Source organism: Wyeomyia smithii, chromosome 3 (genome assembly GCF_029784165.1).
Source record: "Wyeomyia smithii strain HCP4-BCI-WySm-NY-G18 chromosome 3, ASM2978416v1, whole genome shotgun sequence".
NCBI classification, from domain to species: Eukaryota; Metazoa; Arthropoda; class Insecta; order Diptera; family Culicidae; genus Wyeomyia; species Wyeomyia smithii.
In genome coordinates this window covers 107,159,779-107,183,881 of record NC_073696.1, presented here as the reverse complement: position 1 = coordinate 107,183,881, position 24,103 = coordinate 107,159,779, and the positions used below count along the sequence as shown (strand labels likewise).

The window sequence follows — 24,103 nt, the reverse complement described above, 5'->3', positions numbered from 1 at the left end:
AGCTAAAAGCCACCTTCGACAGTCCTACTATAACTAAACCGTATGCTAAAAATGGGCGTAAAAATTACTCAAAGGTCATTATCAATATTTATCAGAGGCACAGCATCGAACGCTGTTATACCACAATATATCTAACTAAAGGGTAGCGGTGGTCATAAGCTCCTACAAAAAGGCGTTGAACGCATTTTTTTCAGTTCTATTTTAGTCCTTCATATTTCTAGTCGTCTAGCGTCTACCGTAGAAGATGACCGGAAATAGGGTACTGATTATTTTATTCAATTGCATCCTTCTAATTGACGGTAACTATCCAAATCTATTTTATTACATCTATTGAATCATTAGTTCCATTTCTAACAGCTCAATCAAGCAAATTAAAAATAAAAGACAAAATATTCAATAATTACAACTCATCGATTGCCCCTGAATCAGCGCAAAATCGACCTGCTGGGCTGGAACTGGAATTGCAAGTCAAAAGTTTTTATGTCGTAAGTAACAGTAGGACGGAAAATTAAAAGAAACAAAAAAAAAATGATTGCATATGTGCACTAATTTTTTTTTCATGGCAGGAAAGGGGATACTATGCATCAGATGGTGAAATCATGAAAATTAAAGGACTGTTTCTAATGGTAAGTTTCGGAAAACTTACCATTTCTAATTCGTTTTTGCATTTTCTGTACAGTTTTTGCTTCTATGTGCAATTTTACAATAAAACTGCCTTGCGTAGTTCTACATTCAATATTCATTTTCTACTTATTTCATAGTGACTATATTCTGACAAATTTGGAAACTAAGTTTCTCTAAAGTAATTAGTAATTGTTAATCGAAAAGTTCAATTAAAATCCAAGATAAAAGATTTGAAATACCATTATTCACTTACTTTTGAACTTTGTATGGGAAGTTATATTCCAACATCAATATGAATATTTTAACAACAATTATAACATAGATATAATTTTATCAGACGTGGACAGATGAACGACTCCAGTGGGAACCATCAGCTTTTTCAGCAGAAGACAAAATATTTATCAAGAAAAAAGACCTCTGGAATCCCACTTTTAACATGGAAAGAACGTAAGTCAGTTTTCATTTGATTAACGTCTATAAAACCTCCAGCAAAATGAAAAGAGCTGTGTATTCAACAAAATCCTATTTCAGCTTTGACGAATCCGAAATCAAATGTACGGATAATGGTTGCATCTTGCGCAGCAACGGTAAAGTGACATGTAATTCGTTTTGCACACTTCCAAGTGCCTGCGTTGACAACTTACAGCGGTGGCCCTACGGAACAGTATCTTGTACACTGCAACTGGGAGTCTGGAATCAAATTAATGATGATATCTCTATTTCCGGATTCAGTACATCGGTAATTTCGGACTTAAAAGCACTCAATAAAAACTGGCATTTGTTATCAATCTCTCACGAGCTAACGGAAAGTACAACTCCACTGCACGACAAAACGTTAACAGTGATCCTGGTGTCGTTCGTTATAGAGCGAATATCAACGTTCTATGCGATTTCCATAGTTGTTCCAGCTTTGGGTAAGTTTAAGGTGCAATTCCATTTTCACTCTCAGTTTATAAATATCGATTTCAGTTATGCTCTGTTGTAATTTGGCTTCGCTTTGGGTACCTATAAACAGCAACGCTCGCTACATTATACTGTTAGTTATCCTACACTCACATTTTACATTCATACAACAGCTATCCTGGAAATTGCCAACGTACGGAGAATCTACGCCGATGTTGTGTGAGCAAATTTCATTTACAATCAATCATCGATCATGTTGAACGAATTAATCATTACAGTAAACTATTATCGCGATTCCATGTTGTTGACTGCTTTTTTGATCATCTTTATTACCATCACTGGAAGATTAGCACTTAGACAAACCCAAACTTCACAGTGGATTGAAATTACGATAAGAACAACCCAATCGCTATCTTTGGTTTCGATGGCCTTACCGTCAATAGGTGATCACCAGTTTGATGTAAGTATAATTTGTTTCGATTTTTTAATCAGTTAATTGATCATTCTTCCTTTATAACTACTCGAACTAAAATTCAATCCGGAAAACGATTCTCGATGAGACGCAGCTGGGCGGATTCGCCGAGTTCGGTACCACATCTGTCTCCTACAACGATCGCTTCGAGTAGTGGGCCGACGCCAAATCTGGCCAGAACACCGTGCCTTCGCCCCTATGGTATTGCTTGATGAACGACGCAACTTCTGGCAGGCACTTCATACTATAAATTTCCCGGTTCACGGCCAACCCGAAGCGAAAGAAGAGCGGCTTTGACATCCCCTTCTCGCTGATTGTCAGCCACAGCAGCAGAAGATTCTTGGGGAACTTGGTGTGTGAAATAAATTTCACCTTGGAGCTCACTTCCTTCGTGGGAGAAGTGAAATACGTACCCTGCCAGTCGTTGCCATCCAGAGTGAGATAGGTTTCGTCGTCCACTGCCACGTCGCGATTCGCCGGGAAAATCGACTTGACCATCTTATTTAACCGCTGTCGCTGCGTCATTGCCTGCAGCTCCGAGACCAATGGACAGGACTGTCGCTTCCTGACATGTATGTCCATGTTCTCCAGATACTGTTTCACTATTTTACCGCATGCACCAACCTCCCGGCCAAGTGCACGCAGCGATTTGGCCACTTTTCCCTCGGTCTTCCTCTTCAGCATCCTTTGTAGCTTCTCGCTCAGGGTCGTTGGCCGTCCGGAACCGGGCTTTCTTTCGATGCTCTGATCGTTGTCCAATAGTGTCAAGATGTTGTTGTAGATGCCGGAACGGGCATACCCGGCGTCCACAAAGTGCCGCACGATGTCCGTTTTTGACGCGGCGCACACTTTTAAACGGAGTAGCTTCACTTTTTTCGCCATCACAGTTAAAATTTGACAGATAGAGATGTCAATGTTTTTTTGCTAACTCATGGGTTACTATAATTGATGATGCATGAGTAGTTTCGTCAGTGCGATTAAAGGTAAACCCCTAAAAAATCGGCAATTTTTGTTACCGCAAAGTTAATACCCGCCGATCAAGCGTTCTCGTCCACACTACAGTCTTTATTCTTCGCTTGGCATCGCTAAGTCGACGGCCTCTATTGTAAACTGAGTAATTCATTCCCTGTCCACAGTTCTCAAGCTGCTAATGTCCGACTTAAAAAAGTCGATCGGGAGTACGCCGTTTCCAGCCGAATAATGGACCCTACCAATTACAGTCATGTTTCCGCCGACAGATCGGCACCGTTCCTAGACATCTCAAAATGTTAATTTCAACGTCTGGACACCTCGTCAGTAACATAGTTTCTCTTCGTATCGTTGCACAGTTCAGTTCTTAATTCCATAGGTTCCGCTTCTCTAATAATGCGACTACTGTGCTCGTGTTTCTTCCATTGTGGAGAGTCACTTCTCTAACACCCCAATACCTCGGCAGTTTTCCCCACGATCGCAATACTTCCTGTATTGTATGACCATCACGTGAATGTAGCTTCCACTGCTGATATTTACTTTTTGTTTTTTTTTTTTGCATATACTGAGCGAGACTCAGTGAGCATATTACCCAAAATCGCATGTTAGTTACATGTTGATTTTCGTTTCCAAATAAATTACCAGTAGATGGTTAAAATTCATTGTAAATACTCAAATCAGCACGAATTGTCATTAACAATGCTACTTTGAAATAATATAATTACTGAACTAATTCTGCTATACGGATTAGTAATGAAATAAAATTACAATACTATTTGAACTTCATCGACTTTCAATTGGCCTGAATGAATAAATCCAGTGAATTACTATATATATCAAACCATTTCACGCAAAAAATAAATACGATGACCAAGAGCTGTTGTGTCACAAAATACCAAAAAATTGGTCGCAGTGACGAAAATACCCAACACGAAGAAAGAGCTGTGCTCTTATGTGCCCTTGCTCGTCGGCAAGCCGTCTTTGCCGAAGTCTTTGTTGTTTATAAACCTTCCGATCCTCTTCTGACTTCCTGGATATCGCGGGCTGGTTATTTGTTGCTGGTGCACCTAGGTCAACCGTTGTTTCGTTCCTGCTTGTTTTATCTCCGTTTAGACACTCACCGAAATATTGTTCTCGCATGTCAATCATCCAGCTCTCGTCCGAAATCGGGCGACATCGACTCACCTTCCCGTAAAATTCTCACTTTTATCAAGTATGGAAGATCTCCTCATCGTCATGATCTTCCACTGGCTCCTCTTCTATTCCAGAATCAAGGTCATAACGTTCCGTTTTCGTTTATGCTCGACCCAGTTCTGTTTAGTGGTAAAGCCCATGTATACCGCATATCTCCAGTTCTTCGCCGCTTCTACTGCCTCTCACTTTCTATCGTACCAGGCATTTCTACCAATCACGGCCACCACTACCATGCCTAGGTCTTGTCAGCATAGAAATGGAAGACCAACGGCATACTGGTGACCTTAGTGGACTGACGCGATAGCTGAGCTAAGCAGTGCGTGGCTTCGTGCGAGACGGAGGATACAACGCGCACGTATCTATGTGCAAAGACCAGAGCGCCGTGCAGTATTCAAATCCTCTAAGGAAACGCGTCGCACTGGCGAGATGACTCTTGAACTTTGAAACGATGCGAAGAACAAGGGCGCTTCCTACAAGGCGGTAGCCGAACAGGTCCTTGGCAAAGAGATGCAGGCTCGGGCACTCATCTCGGTGGTAACTCTCCAGCTTAAAAACCTGGATGAAATTGCCGAGGGATGCGATGTTGCGCAAGCCCTCAAAGAGAAGTGCGGGGTGGAGGAGGCTACTGAGTCAATCCGCCTCCGAAAGGGTTCGGCAGAGACCCAGGTGACTACCTTCCGACCAGCATCGGCAGATGCGAACTGGGCACTAACGGAAGGCAAGCTAAAAGTCGGCTGGTCAGTATGCTCTCTGAGTATATTCCAGCAACTAGACGTTTTCTCCAGGTGCTTTGAGGGGTGACATAAATCCTGGACCTGCAAGAGGTACGACAGGAGCCAGTTATGCAGGCGTTGCGGGGGTGCATAAAGTGGTGCATAAAGCGAAGGATTGCGGGTAGTCTCCCAAGTACATGGTATGTTTTGGAAAACAGGAAGCCAAACGTTTTTTGGGAGGCCTCAGATGCCCAACCGGTAGACCGGCTGCGAAACCATGGGCAGCTGCTATACCAAGCGGTCACTGAGTCCCTGTTCGACATCGCCTTAGTATCGGACCCCTACCGCATCCCTCCTGGAATCGGTAACTGGGTCGCGGATAAGTCAAGCTGGCGGTTGTATGGACGACGAGCAGGAGCCCGGTTCAGGAGCTTGTTGAAAAGAACCTATAGGCTCATGTATCTGAGATTTCCGTGTGCGTACCGCACCATGTCATGCGAAGCAATTTGCGTCCTGACTAGGATGACGCCTGTCAGCATCATCGTCGAAGAAGACGTAGAGTGCTTCTACCAATGTCTGGTTCTACCGAAGGTAGACAGACGCATCGACTCATCCCGGCGATATCTGGATCTGGATGGATCGAGAAGGTGAAGTTAGTTTCCAGTTGACGCAGATCCTGTTAGGTCATGGCTGCGCCAAGCAGTGCATAGGTTTGTTTTTTTTTTTTCACGGTGGTGGGAAATCTGCGATAAGACACCTGAGAAGATAACTCAGGGAGTGGGGTTGAATTTGCTGAACCCGACCCACCAGAAACCCCAGCCTCCAGCCCTAGTATTGTGTGCTCCCTGGAACCACCGAACTATCGGTATTCCGATAGTCATCTCGTCAATTAATGCCTTGTAGTGCTTAGATTTTTCGGGAAGAAGGAGCGCTAACCGCTTTTCCAGATGGCCTCGTCCGTGCACTTTCTACCAGCCAAACCGCCATCGTATCGATCCTTGATGGCGCAAAACAAGGGCATATGAAAAACACGTGCTCCGTGAATTCTTCCACATCTGAGGACTTGGGCCAAACCTATGCAGATACTGCCTGAAGTAATCATGGCCTGACAGAATTTGTGTCAGATGGAAGTTGACTTCTCCATGGCGCCTCGCGATCCATCTGGCTATAACCCTTGGTAGAGTTGGACCAATACCCCTGTCTCTTGACCATCGAAGATGATCGTTCGTTGCTCCATATACCTCTTATGACGCATCTATCGAAACATTCTGCGTCTTCTCTGACGATTATGCTGATAGGTACCATGCCAGCCAAGACGCATATTGCTTCGTATCAGGCTTGCCAGATCTACGGATTTATCCGTAGATGTACGGATTTGTTCGCTTCTACGGAATAGTATTTATATGGGAAATCCGTAGAAAAGAGGGGAAATCAGGGGAAATCCGTAGAATCTACGGATTTTAACGAAACAATTCTGGCGACGCTGCTTCGTATGGCACCGTGCGATACGTACTCGCAACTCTCAGACACATGAGCCTGTAGGTACTTTCCAATTTACCTCTGTAACAGGTGATACCTAACGTCTTAGACTACACAGGTGTTTCATACCTGAGTATGGATGTGGTCACGCTGGCAAGCTATTCGCGCTGCTGCCGTGCACCGCTTAACTGTCAGTCATACGTGATAATTCCGCGATCGCGCCGTTGAAGCCCTCTTGCAAGCGTAATCGATTTCAAGGCTGTTCGCACCTACACGAGTTCTCATATGCAGTTGTCAGTTTATGTGTGAAAACAAAAGCAAAAATATTCCCTTACTTCACTTTCGCAAGTAAAAACCAAACCAATATCAACAGAGTCGTCAGGGCCAATAGTGCATCCAGCGGCACTGATTCTTGCCTCCTGCTCCGATTTGCAGTTGTTTACCATCATGACCTCAGTCTTGTGGTGCTATAGCTCCAACTTCAGGCAGCGTTGCAAATCGAGCGAGAAGCAAAACCTTTATTCTCCTTTCTGCTTGAGAACGAGACTACGCTTCTCAAGTCTTTTGCACACACGCTTTGGAGATACTCTTTCTTCTTCATGCATTCCCCTGAGTGGCAGCAAGCACGTACCGACACGAATAAACTCTTTCGTATTGCTTCTCAGCTACCGTAACCTCTGCAACCATCGCAAAGCATCTTGAATCAATTGTCTTCGGCTGGTCGTTCTCGTGAGTTGGGGAGTAGGTATACACGAGTACACACGAGAAGAGTAGACGGGAGTGTGCGCATATAATCTCGGGAGTAAGAAAGGAAGCAGGAAAGAACGAGAAATAGCTTTAATGGAGAATTCTCTACTGTGTGAAAGCGGCGACACCGAGAACCTCACATGAGGTGTTGTATGCTGCTTACGAGCGAGACTAACAACACTGACTTCAGGGAGCGTATCCAGTCTTCTGTAATTTTCATTAAAAGCAAAGCTTCCAACTCGACTTCTTCCACGCCATAGATTAGATAGAGTTATGTCCGCAAAGCCAACAATCATTACGCTGGTAGGGAGCTTTGTTTCAACACACCGTCATACAAGGCATTCCACAGCACCGGGCTCAGGATGGAACCGTGCGCTACTCCTGTGGTGACTGAGGTACATTTCTAACCCTTTTCTGTGTGGTAAACGAGTTTACAATTCTGGAAATATTTTTCTAAAATGTTATACAGCGACATCGGCCCGCTAAGACTCCATAGCGCACAAGCTATAGAGTCTTAACTAGCGCTATTAAACGCGGTTTTACGTTGAGCGCGACGATACTCTGACGGGAACCAAACTGACAATAGACCATTTTGACATTCAGTGAATCTCACAAGTTTATTGAAGATAATCCTCCTAAGCATCTTGTCCGCTGTGTCTAGCAGACAGGTTGGTCTATATGCCGATGGCTTCCCTGGTGATTTTTGGCCTTCAGCAGCAGGACCAGTCTCTGTCGCTTTCACTTATCCGGAAAAGGTCATCTAAGCATTCTTGCTTGACAGCCCTTCCGTTTTGTCCCGGAGCCTTGCTTACCTTCAAAGAGTTTACTATAACAAAGAGTTCTCATTAGTAAACTAAGAGATAGAAGAAAAGTTTATTCGACAAAGTTGTTGAAAATTTATTTATTTATTTATTTATTTCGTCAATCATATATGTAGACTAGTTACATTAATTTCTAAACTATACACGAACATAAAACAAATTAATTTTGTGTCCTCAGCCTCAAGGACTTGAAATACTGTTTCAGTTTATACCGGGACATCGTTAAGTCAATGGCTTCGCAGTGTTGATTATAAGAATTCATCATACTATTCATAGGTCCATTTTTTGCGTATTCCGTACGATGATGGTTAAGAGCAAATAAACTACGGTGTCGAAGTTGTCGAATGGGTGCATAAAAGTTCAATTTAGAAACCTTACCTCCTTGTGTTCAAGCTGATTCAATAAGATCCAGTTGTAACGTGGAATATTCAGCGATTTACAGTTCCAAGTAGCGAGTTTCTAATCGCCGTCTTTATTTCGACGTAATTTCGATGGCTAGTCTGGTAGCAGAGGTACCGTCTTAGGTATAGCTGAAAAGACATTCCATTTCGTAAATTATCCACCCGCTCCAGGTCAGACGTTGCTGCCCGCCGCCCACGACAAGGGAAAACAGACGCGTACAACCTCCTTCTCATATTTCATGCGATCTTTACTAAAGTTACTCGCACCCAGCCGGCACAACGGAGAGGTTGAGATATGAGCAATTGGACGAAGATTATTGGCCGCAAGGTGCGTTATGGTTCCATATAACCACCGTTTGCCAATCATTTTATTGTACCATCAAATTTGACGATTGATTGTTTTATTCTAACATCTAATTATACATCATACAGAAATAACATTCTATCAGAAATTAATGTATTTTGGGATTATTCGTCATTCTTTTGTACTTTTTCATTTGTCACGATAACAGAGCAAACAGTCATCACAACGTTATCATAACGTAGCTCTTAGAAATGGAAGAAGTTTGAAGAGTTTTTTCTATTCAACATTTAAATAAGTTTTATGTCAATAAAGGGCGAGCCGGTAATTATTGATTGATAGGTAAATCCGGCTATTTACTTCAGTTCACATACATACATCGATCAAATTTGGGTCAACACTCTGACAAAATTTGGTTAATTTCAATCGAATATATGAAAAGTTATGAAATTTTGAAAGTGTGACAATAATTGTTGATTTATCCCCCGTCATTGCATCCTGAAACTTTAAGGTACTTTAAATAAGTCATGAGAAACAACATCGCGAACTGATTTTGCGATGAGAACCCACAGTGTGCCTTGCCTTGTGAACTCTATATTATTCACTATTTTTCATAATAGTTAGTGGAAAACTGAATTATAAAACACCGCAGTAGTCTACTACAGCACCGAAAGTTACACTGATGATGTCATAAATATTAATGTCAATTTTTACATCGCATCAAGCAACAACCAAAAGTTTGTACACTGACACAAAGACTTATCATACACCACAAACAATCTATTTCAATATGTTTTAATGGCAAAAGAATAATAATTTTTTTTGTACTTTTATTTTCGAGTTTCTCTAGAAATAACAAAAACGTACAATAAAACTATCCATTACAGGCATACATAGAAACAACTGCAGATGACACAAATTTGGTGCAAAATGATGCAACTGATAAGCCATCCCAGCACAACAAACAATGGAAACGGTTTGCTTTGATTGTGGAACGAATCGGTTTTTACCTGTTGGCTGTCGTCTATGCGATGATGCTAATTTGTTTCATCCCAGTTGGCAATGATAGACCGGATAACATCGTTGCTCCTGTTGTAAAACCCTGGAAATAGATCAGTCCTATGTTTTAAATATATCTATAAATAAATGGTGGGGCGAACCTTTTATTAAACTTCTATCTATATAATTGCAACTATCAACAAGTATGAAACATTTATGTTAGACACTACGAATAAACCAATAATTCCTTTAACTCATGAAGACACCGGTTGATAACTAGTATACTACATAGCAATATCATATTACCAGAGGGGCGGATATTGGCGGTTAAAAAATGTAGGTTAGACCAACGCATTCCAATACTCTGTAGCTACTGTATCAGCTTTAGTATAGGATTTAAGTTGGAAAACATAACATCTCTCTGCAAGCTAGCTGCGAAGCAAACATGATGCGACTTCTGGTTCTGACATTGTTTTTGTATACCCAAGGAGCCTGTAAGTTTTGTTTTTAAATTGATACTTTTGAGGAAAAAAATATAAAAAGTTTTCATTACAGCGGCAGTTAATTGTGATGTTGAACCAAAAACTACAGAAGCAACGCTGAAATCAAAGTTGCTCTGCTCGAAATATGATAAATCAGAACGACCGGTAAAAAGCCATAGCGATTCTGTGCACGTAGATATGCATATGGTTTTACAAAATTTCAACTTTGTAAGTGTAAATTTAACAACGAAAAGAATAGTTTCTGGAATCAGCCTTTTGACGTTTATAGGAAGACAATCTTCAGAAACTGTACATCAATGTGTGGCTGTTACTACAGTGGAAGGATGAGTATTTAAATTGGAATCCCATGGAATACGATGGCATCAAAGAACTCATCATCAAATCTGATGACATCTGGATACCCGACGTGACACCGTACTCGGCGTGCGTTCTAATCGACTTTTATCTGTGACTATTGACTAATCGTTTCACTTTCTCTTAAGTTTTTACAGCAACAACTTAGATGCTTCCTGCACTACGCCAAAGTGTGTTCTTGTTAGCAGTGGCAGAGTGAAATGTGTCCCAGCATGCGAGTACCACACACTTTGCCGATCGGATTATACAAACTGGCCGTTTGATCGTCAGAATTGCAGCATCCGTTTTGGAATGTGGGCGGAACATTCGAACGAGGTAGATTTTATCGTGAACGGAACCTCGTTCGGATCGGAAGATACCAACACACACAATGAGTGGAAAATTCTCTCTATGAGTGTGCAAAAACATCAGTCACCATTGCCGGAGAAAAATACTACCTATCCATCGTTGATCTACAATTACATCCTAGAACGACACTCCGGTTCACATTGCGCAGTCGTGTTAACACCTGCTTTTGGTAAGTAGAAATCACGCTAAAAATCATCAGACTTGTTATGACTCCTTTTTCCACAGTAATGCTAGCTATAAATCTTATATCACTTTGCCTAAAATGCTATTCGCTGGATCGACTACTCATCCTAGGATCGAATCTTTTCGTGCATTTTTTATTTATTGAAAACCTCTACTGGATGATTCCCTTCAACGGATCAACGACTCCTTTGTTTGGTATAGTTATTTTCACCACCACCGCAATTCAGTTACTTATAACAATTATTCCATTCCAGTGCTTTTCTTCCGAGACTCTCTAATGATCACCGCAATCCTGCTGATAATGACCGTTTTTCTCAAACATCTCTACTTAAGTGACAAGGAAGCACCAGCCGCCATTAGGGGTTTAATAATTTCCTTAACTAGTAACCGTCTCGGACAAAAGTTAGTCAACCCGGACATAGACGATGACAGTTGCTCCAAAGCGGCAGAAAATGTCCGCGTTAATGAGCGTACTGCCGAGGAAGTTACAGAGGACACTGTTATTCTGGTTGGTAGCAGCAGTAACCCGAATGAACCTCAAGAAATCGTCGAAAAAAGTACGCTCTGTAGAACGGTTGCGCTCATTATTGATAGGTTACTTTTTCTAGGTGTAATAATTGCATATGTTTTTATGCTTCTCACCCTTATCCCTAAAAATTAAGTATCTACTGGTAAGAACTTACTACTTATCATTATATATCCATATTTCTATTGATTATTGTAGTTAGAATTTTACTGAGTTTGCTGATAAAAATTAACTTAAATAGACCTTTCAACGTATTAGTTACAGCATTAAAATTCAAACTAGTGACTGTTAAATATTGTTTATTTATTTATTCATGTTATCATGTGATTATAACACTGGTTAACACAGGTTTCACCTTTATTAGTGCTTCTAGTGGAGATAACATTTCCAGAGACTTAAATGAGTATTCTCATAAGTCAACGTAGAAGCGACGAACCCGACGAGCAATTATTACGCGGGCACCGGGCGGCTGCTTTCTACCAGAGTTGTGGCACCACCGGTGAGCTGGGAACTAGCTTTATAGTACTGGGCACGATGCGCCAACGCGTGATGGGGTGGTAGCCGATCAACGCAAGGATATGCAAGTTGAGGATAAAGGGCAGGTTCTCCAACTACAGCTCTGTTCACATGAGGGAAGACCCGATAACGTGAAGGTAGCGTTCTACGCACAGCTGAAGCAGGTCTACGATAGCTGCCCGCGACGGGACGTGAAAGTCGTCGTCATTGGGGACTTTAATGCTAAGGTAGGACGGGAGGCAATGCAATGTACAGACCGGCAGTGTTGTTAGTCTCACTCATAAACAGCATGCAACACCTCAAGCGAGGTTCTTGTAGCTGCCGATATCACACACTGGAGTATTCTCCATTTAAGCTAGCTGTCGCTCCAGAGATGTCGGTGCGTGCTTGCTACTATTCAGGGGAATGCATGAAGAAGAAAGAGTATCTCGATTCCGTGTGTGCAAAAGACTTGAGAAGCGTAGCATTTGTCTCGTTCTCAAGCAAAAAGGAAGAGAAAGACTTTGCTTCTCGCTCGCTTTGCAACGCTGCAGACCAGTAATCGGGCCAGATAGCCTGCACGCCGTGTCTAATGACAACGACCATCAGTGCATAAACTTTGCGGCCTTCCGTGGTATGGTAGTCCTAAGTACTTTCTTCCCCCGCAAAAATTTCCACAAATCCACTTGAAGTTCACCTGACAAACAGACAGGGAATCAAAAGAATCAAATCGACCACGTTCCACGGTCCCTCTCCGACATCATCAACGTTCACGCTTCGGCAGTGCGAACATAGATTCGAACCACTATTTGGTAGCTGTGTAAAAGCGCTCAAACCTTTCGACGGTGTATTACACTGGCCGAAGTCGAACGCCGAAACCAAATATTGAGCAACTGCGGGACGCCGCGGTTGCACAGTAATACGCGCAGCAGCTAGAGGTAGCGTTACCGATGGGAGAGCAGCTTGGCGCAGTTACTTTTGAAGATGGCTGGAGGAACATTCGATTCGCCATAGGTAGCACTGCTCTAGCGCTACTAGGTGCAAAGGCTCCGAATCATAGAAATGACTGATTTGACGGTGAATTCAAACAGTTAGTCGAAGAGAAGAGCGCAGCACGGGCGAGAATGCCGCAACACCGTACGAGAGCGAACGTGGAATGATACCGACAGGCACGGAACAGCCACTCAGGCCTTCGGAGGAAGAAGCGTCAGCAAGAGGACCGAGATAGTGTAACGATAGAAGAGCTGTACTAAGCTAACAACACTCGTAAGTTTTACGCGAAGCTGAACAGCTACATGCCGCAGGCCGATATGTGCAGGAGATTGAAAGGTGGAAGCAGCACTTCGATGAGCATCTGAACGGCGATGCAGTAGAGCGCGAGAACGGTAAGGCAACGGATCTTGGTGCACGAGAAGAAGACAACAGGATACCCCCCAATTTCCTGGAGGAGGAGCAGGAGATTGGCCGGCTGAAAAACAATAAAGCTGCTGGAGTGGACCAACTTCCCAGCGTGCTTTTGTAATACGAAGAAGAAATTCTGGTTGGAGGCGTGCACTGGGCCATTGACAAGATTTGGGAGGAAGAACGAGTACTGGAGGAGTGCATGGAAGGTATTGTGAGTCCCATCTACAAAAAGGGTGACAAGCTGGAGTGCTGCAATTACCGGGCAATTACTCTGCTGAACGCCGCCTACAAGGTACTCTCCCAAATACTCTGCCGTCGAGCATCACCACTTGTGAAGCAGTTCGTGCGGCACTACCAAGCGGGATTAATGGGTGTCCGCGCCACCACGGATCATATATCAGGATCAGTGCCCACACTCCACTTATTCATCGATTTCAAATCAGTGTACGACACAATTGATCGAGACCAGCTATGGCAAATTATGCACAAATACGGATTTCCCGACAAACTAACGCAATTGGTCAAAGCGACGATGAATCACGACTATCACGAAAGCAGTTCGTGGGGCACTACCAGGCGGGATTCATGGGTGCCCGTGCCACCACGGATCAGATATTCGCGGTTCGGCAGTTTATGGGAAACGCCGCGAATACAAAGCGACGATGGATCGAGTGATGTATGTAGTCACTGCACTCTCAAGCCCCTTCGAAACATGAAGAGGTTTAGGTTCTCTCGTGCCTACTGTTTAACATTGCCCTGGAAGGTGTCATTAGAAGAGCGGGGATTAACACGAGTGGCACGATATTCCAAAAGTCGGTTCAACTGTTTGGTTTCGCCGACGATATTGACATTGTGGCTCGAACCTTTGTGAAGATGGCGGATACGTACATCGGACTAAAGGCTGAAGCCAAACGGATTGGACTGGTCATCAATGCATCGAAGACGAAGTACATGAAAGGAAGAGGTTCACGAGAGGACAGTGCTAACCTCCCACCTCGAGTTCAAATTGGTGGGGATGAAATCGAGGTGGTTGATGAGTTCGTGTATCTGGGCTCACTTGTAACTGCCGACAACGATACCAGCAGAGAAATTCAACAGCGCATTATGGCAGGAAATCGTGCATACTTTGGTCTCTGGAGGACGCTCCGATCGAGTAGAATTTGTCGCCGCACCAAGTTAATCATCTACAAGACGCTGATCAGACCGGTAGTCCTCTACGGGCATGAGACATGGATTATGCTTATGGAAGACCAACGCGCCCTTGCGGTCTTCGAGCGGAAGGTGTTGTGTACCATCTTCGGTGGACTACAGATGGAGAACGGAACGTGGAGAAGGCAAATGAATCACGAGCTGCAGGAGCTGCTTAGGGCACCATCTATCATCCACACCGCTAAGGTTGGCAGGTTGCGGTGGGCTGGGCATGTCGTAAGAATGTTGGACGACAGCCCGGTAAAGATGGTTCTTGAGACCAATCCGTTAGGTGGATCGATCAGGTTGAAGACGACTTACGGACCCTACGCAGACTGCAGAGCTGACGAATTGCAGCCATGGCCCGAGTGAAATGGAGACGACTTTAGCGTACAGCAAAAACCATACCATGGCTGGAGACTGTTGGTTGTATTTTTTTCGCTGCCCCGTTGTGTACGTATGCAGAGGATTCCATTACTGTCATCGTTCACAATCAATTTATTCTTACTCATTTTGTTGGTGATGGTGTTATTTACGTCAAGTAGTGTTATCATGTTATCATGAGGATTTTTTAAATAATTATCAACCATCTCCCTGAGAGCACAAAGAGATTAAAAAAGTTCTATAGTTGTTTCAAAATTGCATATTTTTCCAAATTATGGGAAAAGGTAAAATTACTGCAATTTTAAAGCCAGATCGAGCTGAGGTTTCAAGTTATCGACCAATCAGTTTGCTTTCTTCGACTAATAAACTGTTTGAAAGTTTTACTTGAAAGGATAATGTCACACATGTTTTAAACAAAACAAATTTTGCATAAGATCAGTTGGATTTCACCATGATCATTCCACTACTTTCAATTACGCGTCTAGGCGGTCTTCAGTCGAACCTCTAAATAGCTTCAATAAGAACTTAAAAAATGTTTATGAGGCTTAATAGTGATTTTTTCGAAGTCCATCTAAAAATTAATTTGGGTACTAGAGGGTTAAGTGCTTTCTTCCGTTACGTTTTTGCCGATACACGCCATAAATTAAATTGCACACCCATCACTCGAACGCAACGACCGAAATTCCATCACGACTGAATAAAAAGCCATCATCTAGTTGGAACGATCTTTTAATGTCGTAATAAAACTAAATTTTCGGCCGTTTGCAAACACTAAAGCTAGCACCGAACACATTAATTTCTGAACGGAAGTGACTGGTTCCATACCATCACTAGTTATGCTGCTCTCAGCAGCCACTAATCAATGAACATTCCCCGCCTGTGGATGTGGTCTAGTAATCTTCCTATTCCTAGCTAGTGACAAACATGGGAAATTTCCTTATTGTTTATTGGTTTTATTACATTGCATTCAATTGAGCTGTGAGCCCGTCTTTCCTCCATCGCATGCTACTCCGGCTAGATTGAACGAACTCACGCCAGAAACAGCACCATCAGCATGAACACGTAGGTTGTCGCAATTCCGCAAAAGACGATACGATCGAAAGGTTGCAAAAACACGCTCCACTTGACGTCGCTTGGATCGACTTCCTCGTCAGAATCTGCCTGCTCGATAGAAGTATCCTGGGTCGGTGGGGAAGGCAGTGGTGGCATCGATTGCTCTTCGGTCACGTGGTTGGTCATTCGTGCCTCGGAGCTTTCCGTGGTTGGTTTTATCAGAGGATCCTCCAGGTTGATATAGCCCAACTGCAGAAATGGTTTAATGCTGGCAATTCTGGAAAGCGTTCGATAAATATTCCGAAGAAAGTGAGGAACACCGGTACAGTCACGTTTTGACATTTTTTCTGAGTAAGCTAGTAATCCGACTAAAGCGAACGTCCAGAGTAATGATCCCAGCAATAGATGAGCTAACTTTAGCGCTGGTTCCATCCTAGTACTGGCGTACCAATACAGTATGCAAGTGTAGGCACAATGTAGTGCCAAAGAGGCGAATGTAATTACCGCTCGAATGGAACTATCAATTCTCAACCAAGTGATTACTAAATTTAAAATAAACAATACTAAAAATAAATTCAATGGATATTATTGACATTGTAATGGCGATATTTTACTTACTGATAATAAATATGAAAAAGACAACCAAATGCGGACCGATCAATCGCTCCACGATTATGTCCATCCTGAACTCCGGGTGCACCGTGTTATTGACAATTGCCATTTGAAATGAGGTTATCTTATAGGGCAGCACCCCAGACACTGCATACGACAGTCGACGCTGAAAATGAAACAACGAAAGCTGGTTGATATCGTAATCCGGCGTAAAAATCCTCAGCGGACAGTTTTTCGTTTCGAACGCCCAATGACGCGAATTATCGAAACAGTCCACGCCATAAGTGCACAGCATAGAGTACATCACCTCGCCGTTGAAGCTTAGATGACATTTGACCTGAAAACAGTGGCTGCCACCCTGAGTGCGTGATCTAAAAGAAAAATACTTCAAATGGCATCACTAAGTAGAGGTCAAATATGTACTTTAGCAAAGACTTCGCTGCCAGCTTTGGCAACCAAATCTCCTGCTCTGTGATCGAAAGAGTATTGATGTCCGCGTGTTCCTTTTTGTTCCAGTGGAGATACGCATCGAACCATTGCTGTTTCAAGATGGAAAGCAAAACTGAACACTAATCGGAGTAATTGTCTTGTTAAAGCTTACCATTGATAACTCAACAGTTATTTCCAGTCTCGCGTTGGAGTTATGCACCTGTAAATGATATTGAGTTTAAAATAGCAATATTTTTTAAACATAAGTAATTTATTGATTTCTGCTAACTGTGAAAGGATTCAGTAAGAAGCTTTTTTGTAGGAATTATAATACATAATAATCAACTGTTTTTGCCTTAATGCATAAACATCCGAGTTTCGCATATGAAATTGAAATTGGCTCTATGTTTCTGTTTTCCTATACATATTCATTATTCAGTGTATCGTACTGACAGAGTCTCCACCGATCAATTAGGTACGACAATATTTTATCGTCTGCTTTTAATGGACTCCAACAAAACTGTCTGCCACAAAAGACAATACCAGTTTTTGTCGTTCCCAGCCTGAAAAAGCTCTCTATCACAGTTGGAAAAAAATGTGATTTACAAAATTTATAATTAGATTTACAAATATTAAAATTAAATTTTCGGTCTTTTCGCTGACCGCCTCAACCTTTCAGCTTTCCTGCACATTGTTTATATCGGATTAGATTTACCCAGACTTGTTCAAAATAATTAAATATAAGTATCAACAAGTCAAAAAGTAAAAAAAAAAGTATAAACAAAGCCAGTTCTTTAAGTTTAAAAGGTTGTTTTCAAGATATCGCGGTTCAAATTAGAAAGCTAAAAAAATTGCATCCGGTGCACCGAAAAGTGAATAACATCAAACCAAACTACGGAACTAACTGAAAAGTTATCGAAAAGTTTTGTATTTAATACTTAATTCTGCCAAAAGGGGATTGAAAACCTGGTTTGAGCAATCCTGTATTGGACCGGAAAGTCATGGATTATATTCTAAAAGACACATCTGATTCTATTTCTATTTTTGACAAGGAATTATCGACAACCTGTACTGACAGTTCTCCACATACCTTCGTACTCCCAAGCGCATGAACGCCAACAGAGCCGAGGCGCGTGCCGTAATATCCCCCTGCATCCTAGCAGTTTTGGATTGACCGAGAGTGATTTGTGCAGGACAAAACAGCGGTTAACTCAGTTCCGCTGATTTGTCCTGGACAATTCACTCTCAGTCAATCCAGAACCGTTAGGATGCAAACCAGCATTTCAGCACATCGGTCACTGTTTCCACATCCGTGCGATGCGCAACTCCGTCCTTCCCAGGAAAGATTGTACATATTCGACCTCGATTCAACTGGTCCCGAAATTTCCTATCGACTATTATCACCAAGGCTCTTTCTTTGATCGGTAGTACATCGAGGAACCACTAGAACCGCAGAGTTAAGATCGGCAAATTTTTAGGAATCCAACGTCTCCAAACGAAGCTAATCCGTCTGAGCAAAAGAAAAAATCGAAGTTCAAAATATCTGCTGTGCACTGATAGGTAAATCAACAACCAGGAATTAGCTATGTGCTCAGTTTCGACCACAAATATCACGAACGATTCAACGTTCAACTTACTCCAAGTGCCGTATTTACTGAACGCACCATTCTCTCCCAGTATGAGAGGGGCTGATAGTGGGTTGAACCACCACTGAGTATCCGTGTACGTAATGGTGTTGCCCATGGCTGAGTTGATCTCCCGCAACTCATCGTCGAGCTCTCCTCAGGCGCCTATGAAGTCAGTACCGTTTGCTGTGTACTATATCTGGTGCTCCTCTTCGTTTCAATCTCTGGTCTACAGCCTTTTTCTCCCTGGGATTACTGTTAGACCAGGGAGGGGCGAGTGTGCTTAGTGCACCTTCTTATTTAATAACATCTTAGGTAACTCCCTGGAGGCGGCCAGTTAGCTTTCACTGGCATTTCGATAGTAGATGCTTCGATTAATGCCTTACAACGTGAGAACGATCCGGGAAGCAACGTTGCTGACGGCTCTCCTGGTGCCCTCGTCGTCACACATCCGCCACATTATGTTTTCGCTCCTCACCTGTGCAAAACGAGGACAGCAGTTATCACCGCACGCGCACATCATGGACACAAGGATAACTTGCCCTTGCAGGTTCTGCTTGAGCAGCCAAGACCAAGCAGGATCTGTGTCAGGTGACAGTTAAATTCCCCATGACGCCTTTCGATTCATCGCCGGGATGATTCTGGATTCTGGAAGTAATTTTCTAGAATCTTGTAGACTGGGAAGCGCATAGGCTATAGAGTCCAAGCTGGTGCTATTGAAAGCAATCTTCACATCTGGTCTGAAAATTACGCAGTAGCGAATACCCCTTTTTTATGCTGGAGTACTATCTTGGTAACAAAGAGAGTAGCATCCACAGACCGGTTTCACTCTCGGTGAATCTCACAAGTCTGTTGAGGATTACCCTCTCAAGCCCTTTGCCAGCTGTGCCTATATGCCGGGGGTTTCTCGGCCTTCGGCAGTAATATCAGTCTCTGTCACTTCCTTGTCCGGGAAGAGACAGTCATCTAAGCATTTCTGCATGACCGCCCTGAACAACGTTTATGGCTGTCATAATTACCAGTTCGGGATTCCGTCTGGTCACGGTGCCTTGCTCACCCGCAGGGAGTTTGCGATCTCAATGAGTTCATCGTCCGTTACCCTTACCGTCTTCTCGACCTCTGCGCGGCTGTCGTCACTAGCTGTTTGTGGTAACTCAACAGTCAGAGGCAAAGTATTTGGCTCGTGGCGTGGGAAAATTCCCTTAATGATCCGCTCCAACATCGCTGTTGATTGCACTGCCGGGGCCGACGCACCTCTGGCCTTGGCTGTTACAGTCCTGTAGGTGACAACCCACGGGTTTGTATTGGCACTGTCGCGTAGTCTATCGAAACAGGCTCATTTACTGGCCTTCATTGCGCTCTCAAGCGTTACCTTAGCGGATTTGAATGCTACCCTCGATGCTCCTCTGCGAATTGTCGAACTATCTTTATACACGAGTCGGTTGTTAGGTTGTGTATTACTTCCAGGTGCAGGACTCGAGCTGTTAGGTACGTAAAGATCGCTACCCAGAGTTAAAGAGGACTACAACCGATCTTTACAAGATTTGGCCCAAATTAACCGATACCTATGACGGTAAAGAGTTGAACGAAAGGAGTGATACGCAGCCACGGACGGTCATCGGGATCATCTGAGGAGTTGTTTGTCTAGTGACCGAACCTGTGCACTCAAGCTGACGATATTTTCAACGATACTAGTTCAACAACAAGTTTGTTAATCGGATGACGTTTGGGCAAGATTATCAGAAATCCGTAATCCTTATTCTTTTGGTACAGAAAGGCGGGTCCAAGCATCCATCAACTGTAAAGCTTGCAGTTCGGTTCTCTACCCAGCTTCGTGGCTTCGTCGGCTGCGATTATTTTCACTCCCATTCGTCGGTATTTGACAGAGATAACATCTGGTTGGCTCTAAACGCCACGTATTATCGATATCGGGAAGTATCTGATTTAATCCACGAAATAACAGTGCTGGAATCGCTGACTATCGAAGAAGGTCACTTGTACCAAGTGACCTTTTTCGATAGTCTTGCGTAAGCGGGTACCAACCACAGCTCTATTAAACACCAGTCGAACACGGAAGTAAACTGCTGCAGAGTTGGCTTGCTCACTGCCGTCCACAAAAATGTAAAGCTACAGGTCATTGCAACAGATGCAACGTTGTCCAACTCCTTTAGAGCTTGCAGCCACGGTTTTCACCGGATGAACATATTTTCGGGAGTGTCGGAAACGTCCTGCAGCAGGATTTTACCATTAATTACCAGTAAATCGGCCAGCTCCAAGTGATCGTAGATTTTCAATACAAAACTCAGCATCATCCTCTTCGTCGGCACATTGTCGCCTTCTACAAGCGACTTCAGATTATCTTGCAGATTGTACTTGACGGAGAACACATCTTCGATTGTCATCCAGGATAAATCGAGAACGTGTTCCAACCCGCTTTGGCTATTCATTGTAAGGTCCATAACCTCCAAACTGAGAAGCGATTTGAAACCTAGTTGCTTATAAGCAAATCTGCTTTTCGGTGAATCTCGGCTACTTCCAACGCCAATTTGACGGCATTTTTTTCAGTGTCGAAACTGTTGAGATAATCATTGACGTAGTGCTTCTCCTTGAGCGCCACTGCCGCCTTGGAAAATTCTGGCTCATTCTCCGTTGCATTCAGGATTACAACATACTGTGACTGCGCCGGAGAACAAATCGATCCGAAGATAGTGACATTGCACCCCATCGTAATCAACGATTCGCGACGAGGCTTCAGTCCTTTTTCCGAGCATCTCTACCGGAGCTCAGCCAGCAGTTTACTATGCGGGAATACTATGTTGTCTTGTGCATAGATTAGCCCGGTTTCGAAACTTCCGTTTGTTGTCCGAACTGTCGTATCTTTAAGAATAGCCTTGGGCTACTTCCCAATTAGGAGCTAAGGCAATTCCAACTTCTACCGAGAAAAACTCCTGCACGTAATCGTGAAGATTGCGTACTGTGTCTGTCGTAGCCGCACAGATGCGCAACAGACGATCTTGTAGGAGCTTATGACCGCTGCTACCATAAACTAGATATATTGTGGTACGATGCAATAAATTTCTTTCGCCCTCGTATGCGGATTCATACGACCCAATCCCAATCAACCAACAAATAAATTCTCAAATTTATTTGAACGAATGCTCGAAGACGAGATTGCTTCCACTGTATAGAAAACGTTATGTTTCTTCCCTGTACTGGTCAGATTTGAAGATGCCTCATTACTAAGTGCTCCGGCAGAAAATTATGGGAACGGTCGTGAAAACTCTAGGCCAGTCCCACAGGTGGATCGTTGGAAATCGACCATTCAACCGTGTAGTAAAATCGTTCAAAGAGACGCAGACGACATGCGCAACCCGACCCATTCAATTCAGGACGTGGCCAAGAAAGTCAGTTCGTCCGCCTGGTTCGTCCAGCAGACGAGACTTCATAACGTTAAGGGAAGGAAAACGCCTAAGCGAACCGATAGTCAGAATTCCGTGGTCAAATCCCGCGCCAGGAAACCGTACCACGCGTGGTTAGTGTTTTTGAAATGTAACTTAATAGACGACGAGACGTACATTGAAGCGGGCACCAATCAGATCCCCGGCCTAGAGTTTTTCGTCGGCAAATCCCGCCTGGATATTCCGGAGAAGTTTCGGAAGACGAAGGTCGATAAATTTGCCAAGAAATACTTCGGCGGCGTCCATTAATTACGTAACTCTCATATGGGGGAGAGGGGGTATCCTTGAGCGTTACTATTTGTTACATAGGGGAGGTAAGATCAGCGTTACGTAACAAAAAATCTTTGGAGAGATTCTCCAAAGTCGATAATTTTTATTGAGCAAATTCTTCTACTGCGTTAAGTTCGACCAATTAGAGAGGGCTTTCACTTTGACAGAACTTTGGGTGATTTTTGGTTTCTCTTGTCACGTCCTGTCCTAGAGGAACCGCCTAGAGGAAAAGAGGTTGAATAAATTTTTCTTGTCTCAGAGATCATTTCACTTGGAAAATTGAGATAAAAAGTGAAAGTATTTGTTTCATTTCCGAATTCCGGTAATCCATTAGTGTAATGGAAAGATGGCGTAACAAGACAAATAAATTATTGACAAAATTATTGATTCATCTATTCCTTAAACATAACACTATTATCACAGACTAACAGACGTAACACTGGAATCTAGCTCCATCGTCACGAAAAAACGATCTTTTCAAATTTCTTATCGAATAACAGTCATCGCGCGACAACACCGTCTGGGGCGCTGTAAGGCAATCTCATACATATTGTGTGATTCCCAATTTGACACATGCACGTACGCTAGCGCTGATGTCGAAATACAGGACGCAGCGCGAACACGGCAGCACATTGTGCTAGTGTTATAAACGTAAAGTACTGGTATCATCCGAACGATGAATTTATTGAAAATTTGTACAAAGTGTTATGTCTGTTAGTCTGTGCTATTATGATGTAATTATAAAAACTCCAAGAATTTCAATTTAAATTCAAAGTTATCACTGGGTACCAAAGGAACAAATGCATGCAATTATTTTAAACGTTGTAAATACCTATGTAGGGTATCGGCTCTATTATCGTCAGGTTTTACCTATAATCGTCCGGGGGGTTAATGAAGTCATAGAGAACTAATATTTTGCAGAGAGGTACTCTGCATTATGAAGAACCATCATGCAAGCAACTAACGATCTTGAACACCATCTACCCCCCTGACAATAATAGAGCTGATACTTTATATGATTTATTTGAAAATATGCAATAATAAACACACACTCAGGAAATTTGTTCACTTATATCAACCTTATAATTTATTTTTATTATTATGAGGGGCGAAAACTCACCAGCTCAACACTCATGACTTTCGCTCCAATATACATAGCCACACGATCCTGCTGATTTTTCACCGGTCTTTTTCGAATATCGTATCCGGTTCCGCAGAGAAGCGCATCCCTCAGTATCAACTCCGAATTGTTACCCTGGTAGCCATGAGCACAATCGATAGCTTCCGTGGAACCTTAGGAAATGCACTTTAGTTATATTATGTTTACCATCACTACACTTTTACGTTATTATTCCGCTTACCACTGGTTCCACTGATGCTGAGACAGCAAATTATCCACGCAGTGGCCGCGAGTGTCACCGGTTGCCACCAACCAGCGAAATTCGGCATCTTTGCCCAATCAGAACCAACGGTATGCTCCTGTATCAAGGCTGATCAGAACTGATTACGATGATTCAAATGCACTATCACCGTACGGCATACTTATGAATCCGAATTGTTCTACAGCCCACCTCCATCAGCAATGCAATATTCCTTGCACTACTGGCTATAGTTTCAATGGCCGCATCATTGAAACAGCAATTGCAGC

General features: G+C 43.1%; 3 protein-coding genes across 4 annotated transcripts in view; 2 read left to right on the top strand and 1 right to left on the bottom strand.

Moving 5' to 3' along the window:
- Nucleotides 1-172: 172 nt before the first annotated feature.
- On the top strand, nt 173-9,740 carry LOC129733243 (acetylcholine receptor subunit beta-like). The gene is made up of 8 exons (XM_055694934.1): nt 173-299; nt 358-485; nt 567-626; nt 962-1,071; nt 1,156-1,538; nt 1,594-1,746; nt 1,806-1,987; nt 9,512-9,740. Exons 1-8 carry the CDS (start codon nt 245-247, stop codon nt 9,734-9,736), a joined length of 1,296 nt encoding a protein of 431 aa, XP_055550909.1. The 5' UTR covers nt 173-244; the 3' UTR covers nt 9,737-9,740.
- Nucleotides 9,741-9,981: 241 nt separating this feature from the next.
- The window catches only part of LOC129733242 (neuronal acetylcholine receptor subunit beta-3-like), a 29,217-nt gene continuing 15,095 nt past the window's right edge, over nt 9,982-24,103 (top strand). Inside the window, exons 1-6 of the mRNA XM_055694933.1 lie at nt 9,982-10,117; nt 10,179-10,333; nt 10,395-10,549; nt 10,609-10,997; nt 11,054-11,206; nt 11,266-11,682. Of these exons, the coding sequence (XP_055550908.1) occupies nt 10,069-10,117; nt 10,179-10,333; nt 10,395-10,549; nt 10,609-10,997; nt 11,054-11,206; nt 11,266-11,672 (1,308 nt within the window). The 5' untranslated portion in view covers nt 9,982-10,068 and the 3' untranslated portion in view covers nt 11,673-11,682. The remainder of the gene's footprint in view (nt 10,118-10,178; nt 10,334-10,394; nt 10,550-10,608; nt 10,998-11,053; nt 11,207-11,265; nt 11,683-24,103) is intronic.
- On the bottom strand, nt 15,722-24,088 carry LOC129733239 (acetylcholine receptor subunit beta-like). Of its 2 annotated transcripts, none has more exons than XM_055694929.1 (6): nt 23,817-24,088; nt 23,576-23,748; nt 17,275-17,322; nt 17,097-17,212; nt 16,680-17,044; nt 15,722-16,603 (listed from the first exon to the last, which is right to left on the bottom strand). In XM_055694929.1, the coding sequence occupies exons 1-6, from the start codon at nt 23,902-23,904 to the stop codon at nt 16,038-16,040; spliced, it is 1,356 nt and encodes a 451-aa protein (XP_055550904.1). In that variant the 5' UTR covers nt 23,905-24,088; the 3' UTR covers nt 15,722-16,037. The 2 variants fall into 2 exon arrangements, with proteins under 2 accessions (XP_055550904.1, XP_055550903.1); XM_055694928.1 differs by having other exon boundaries at nt 15,722-16,624; nt 23,817-24,083.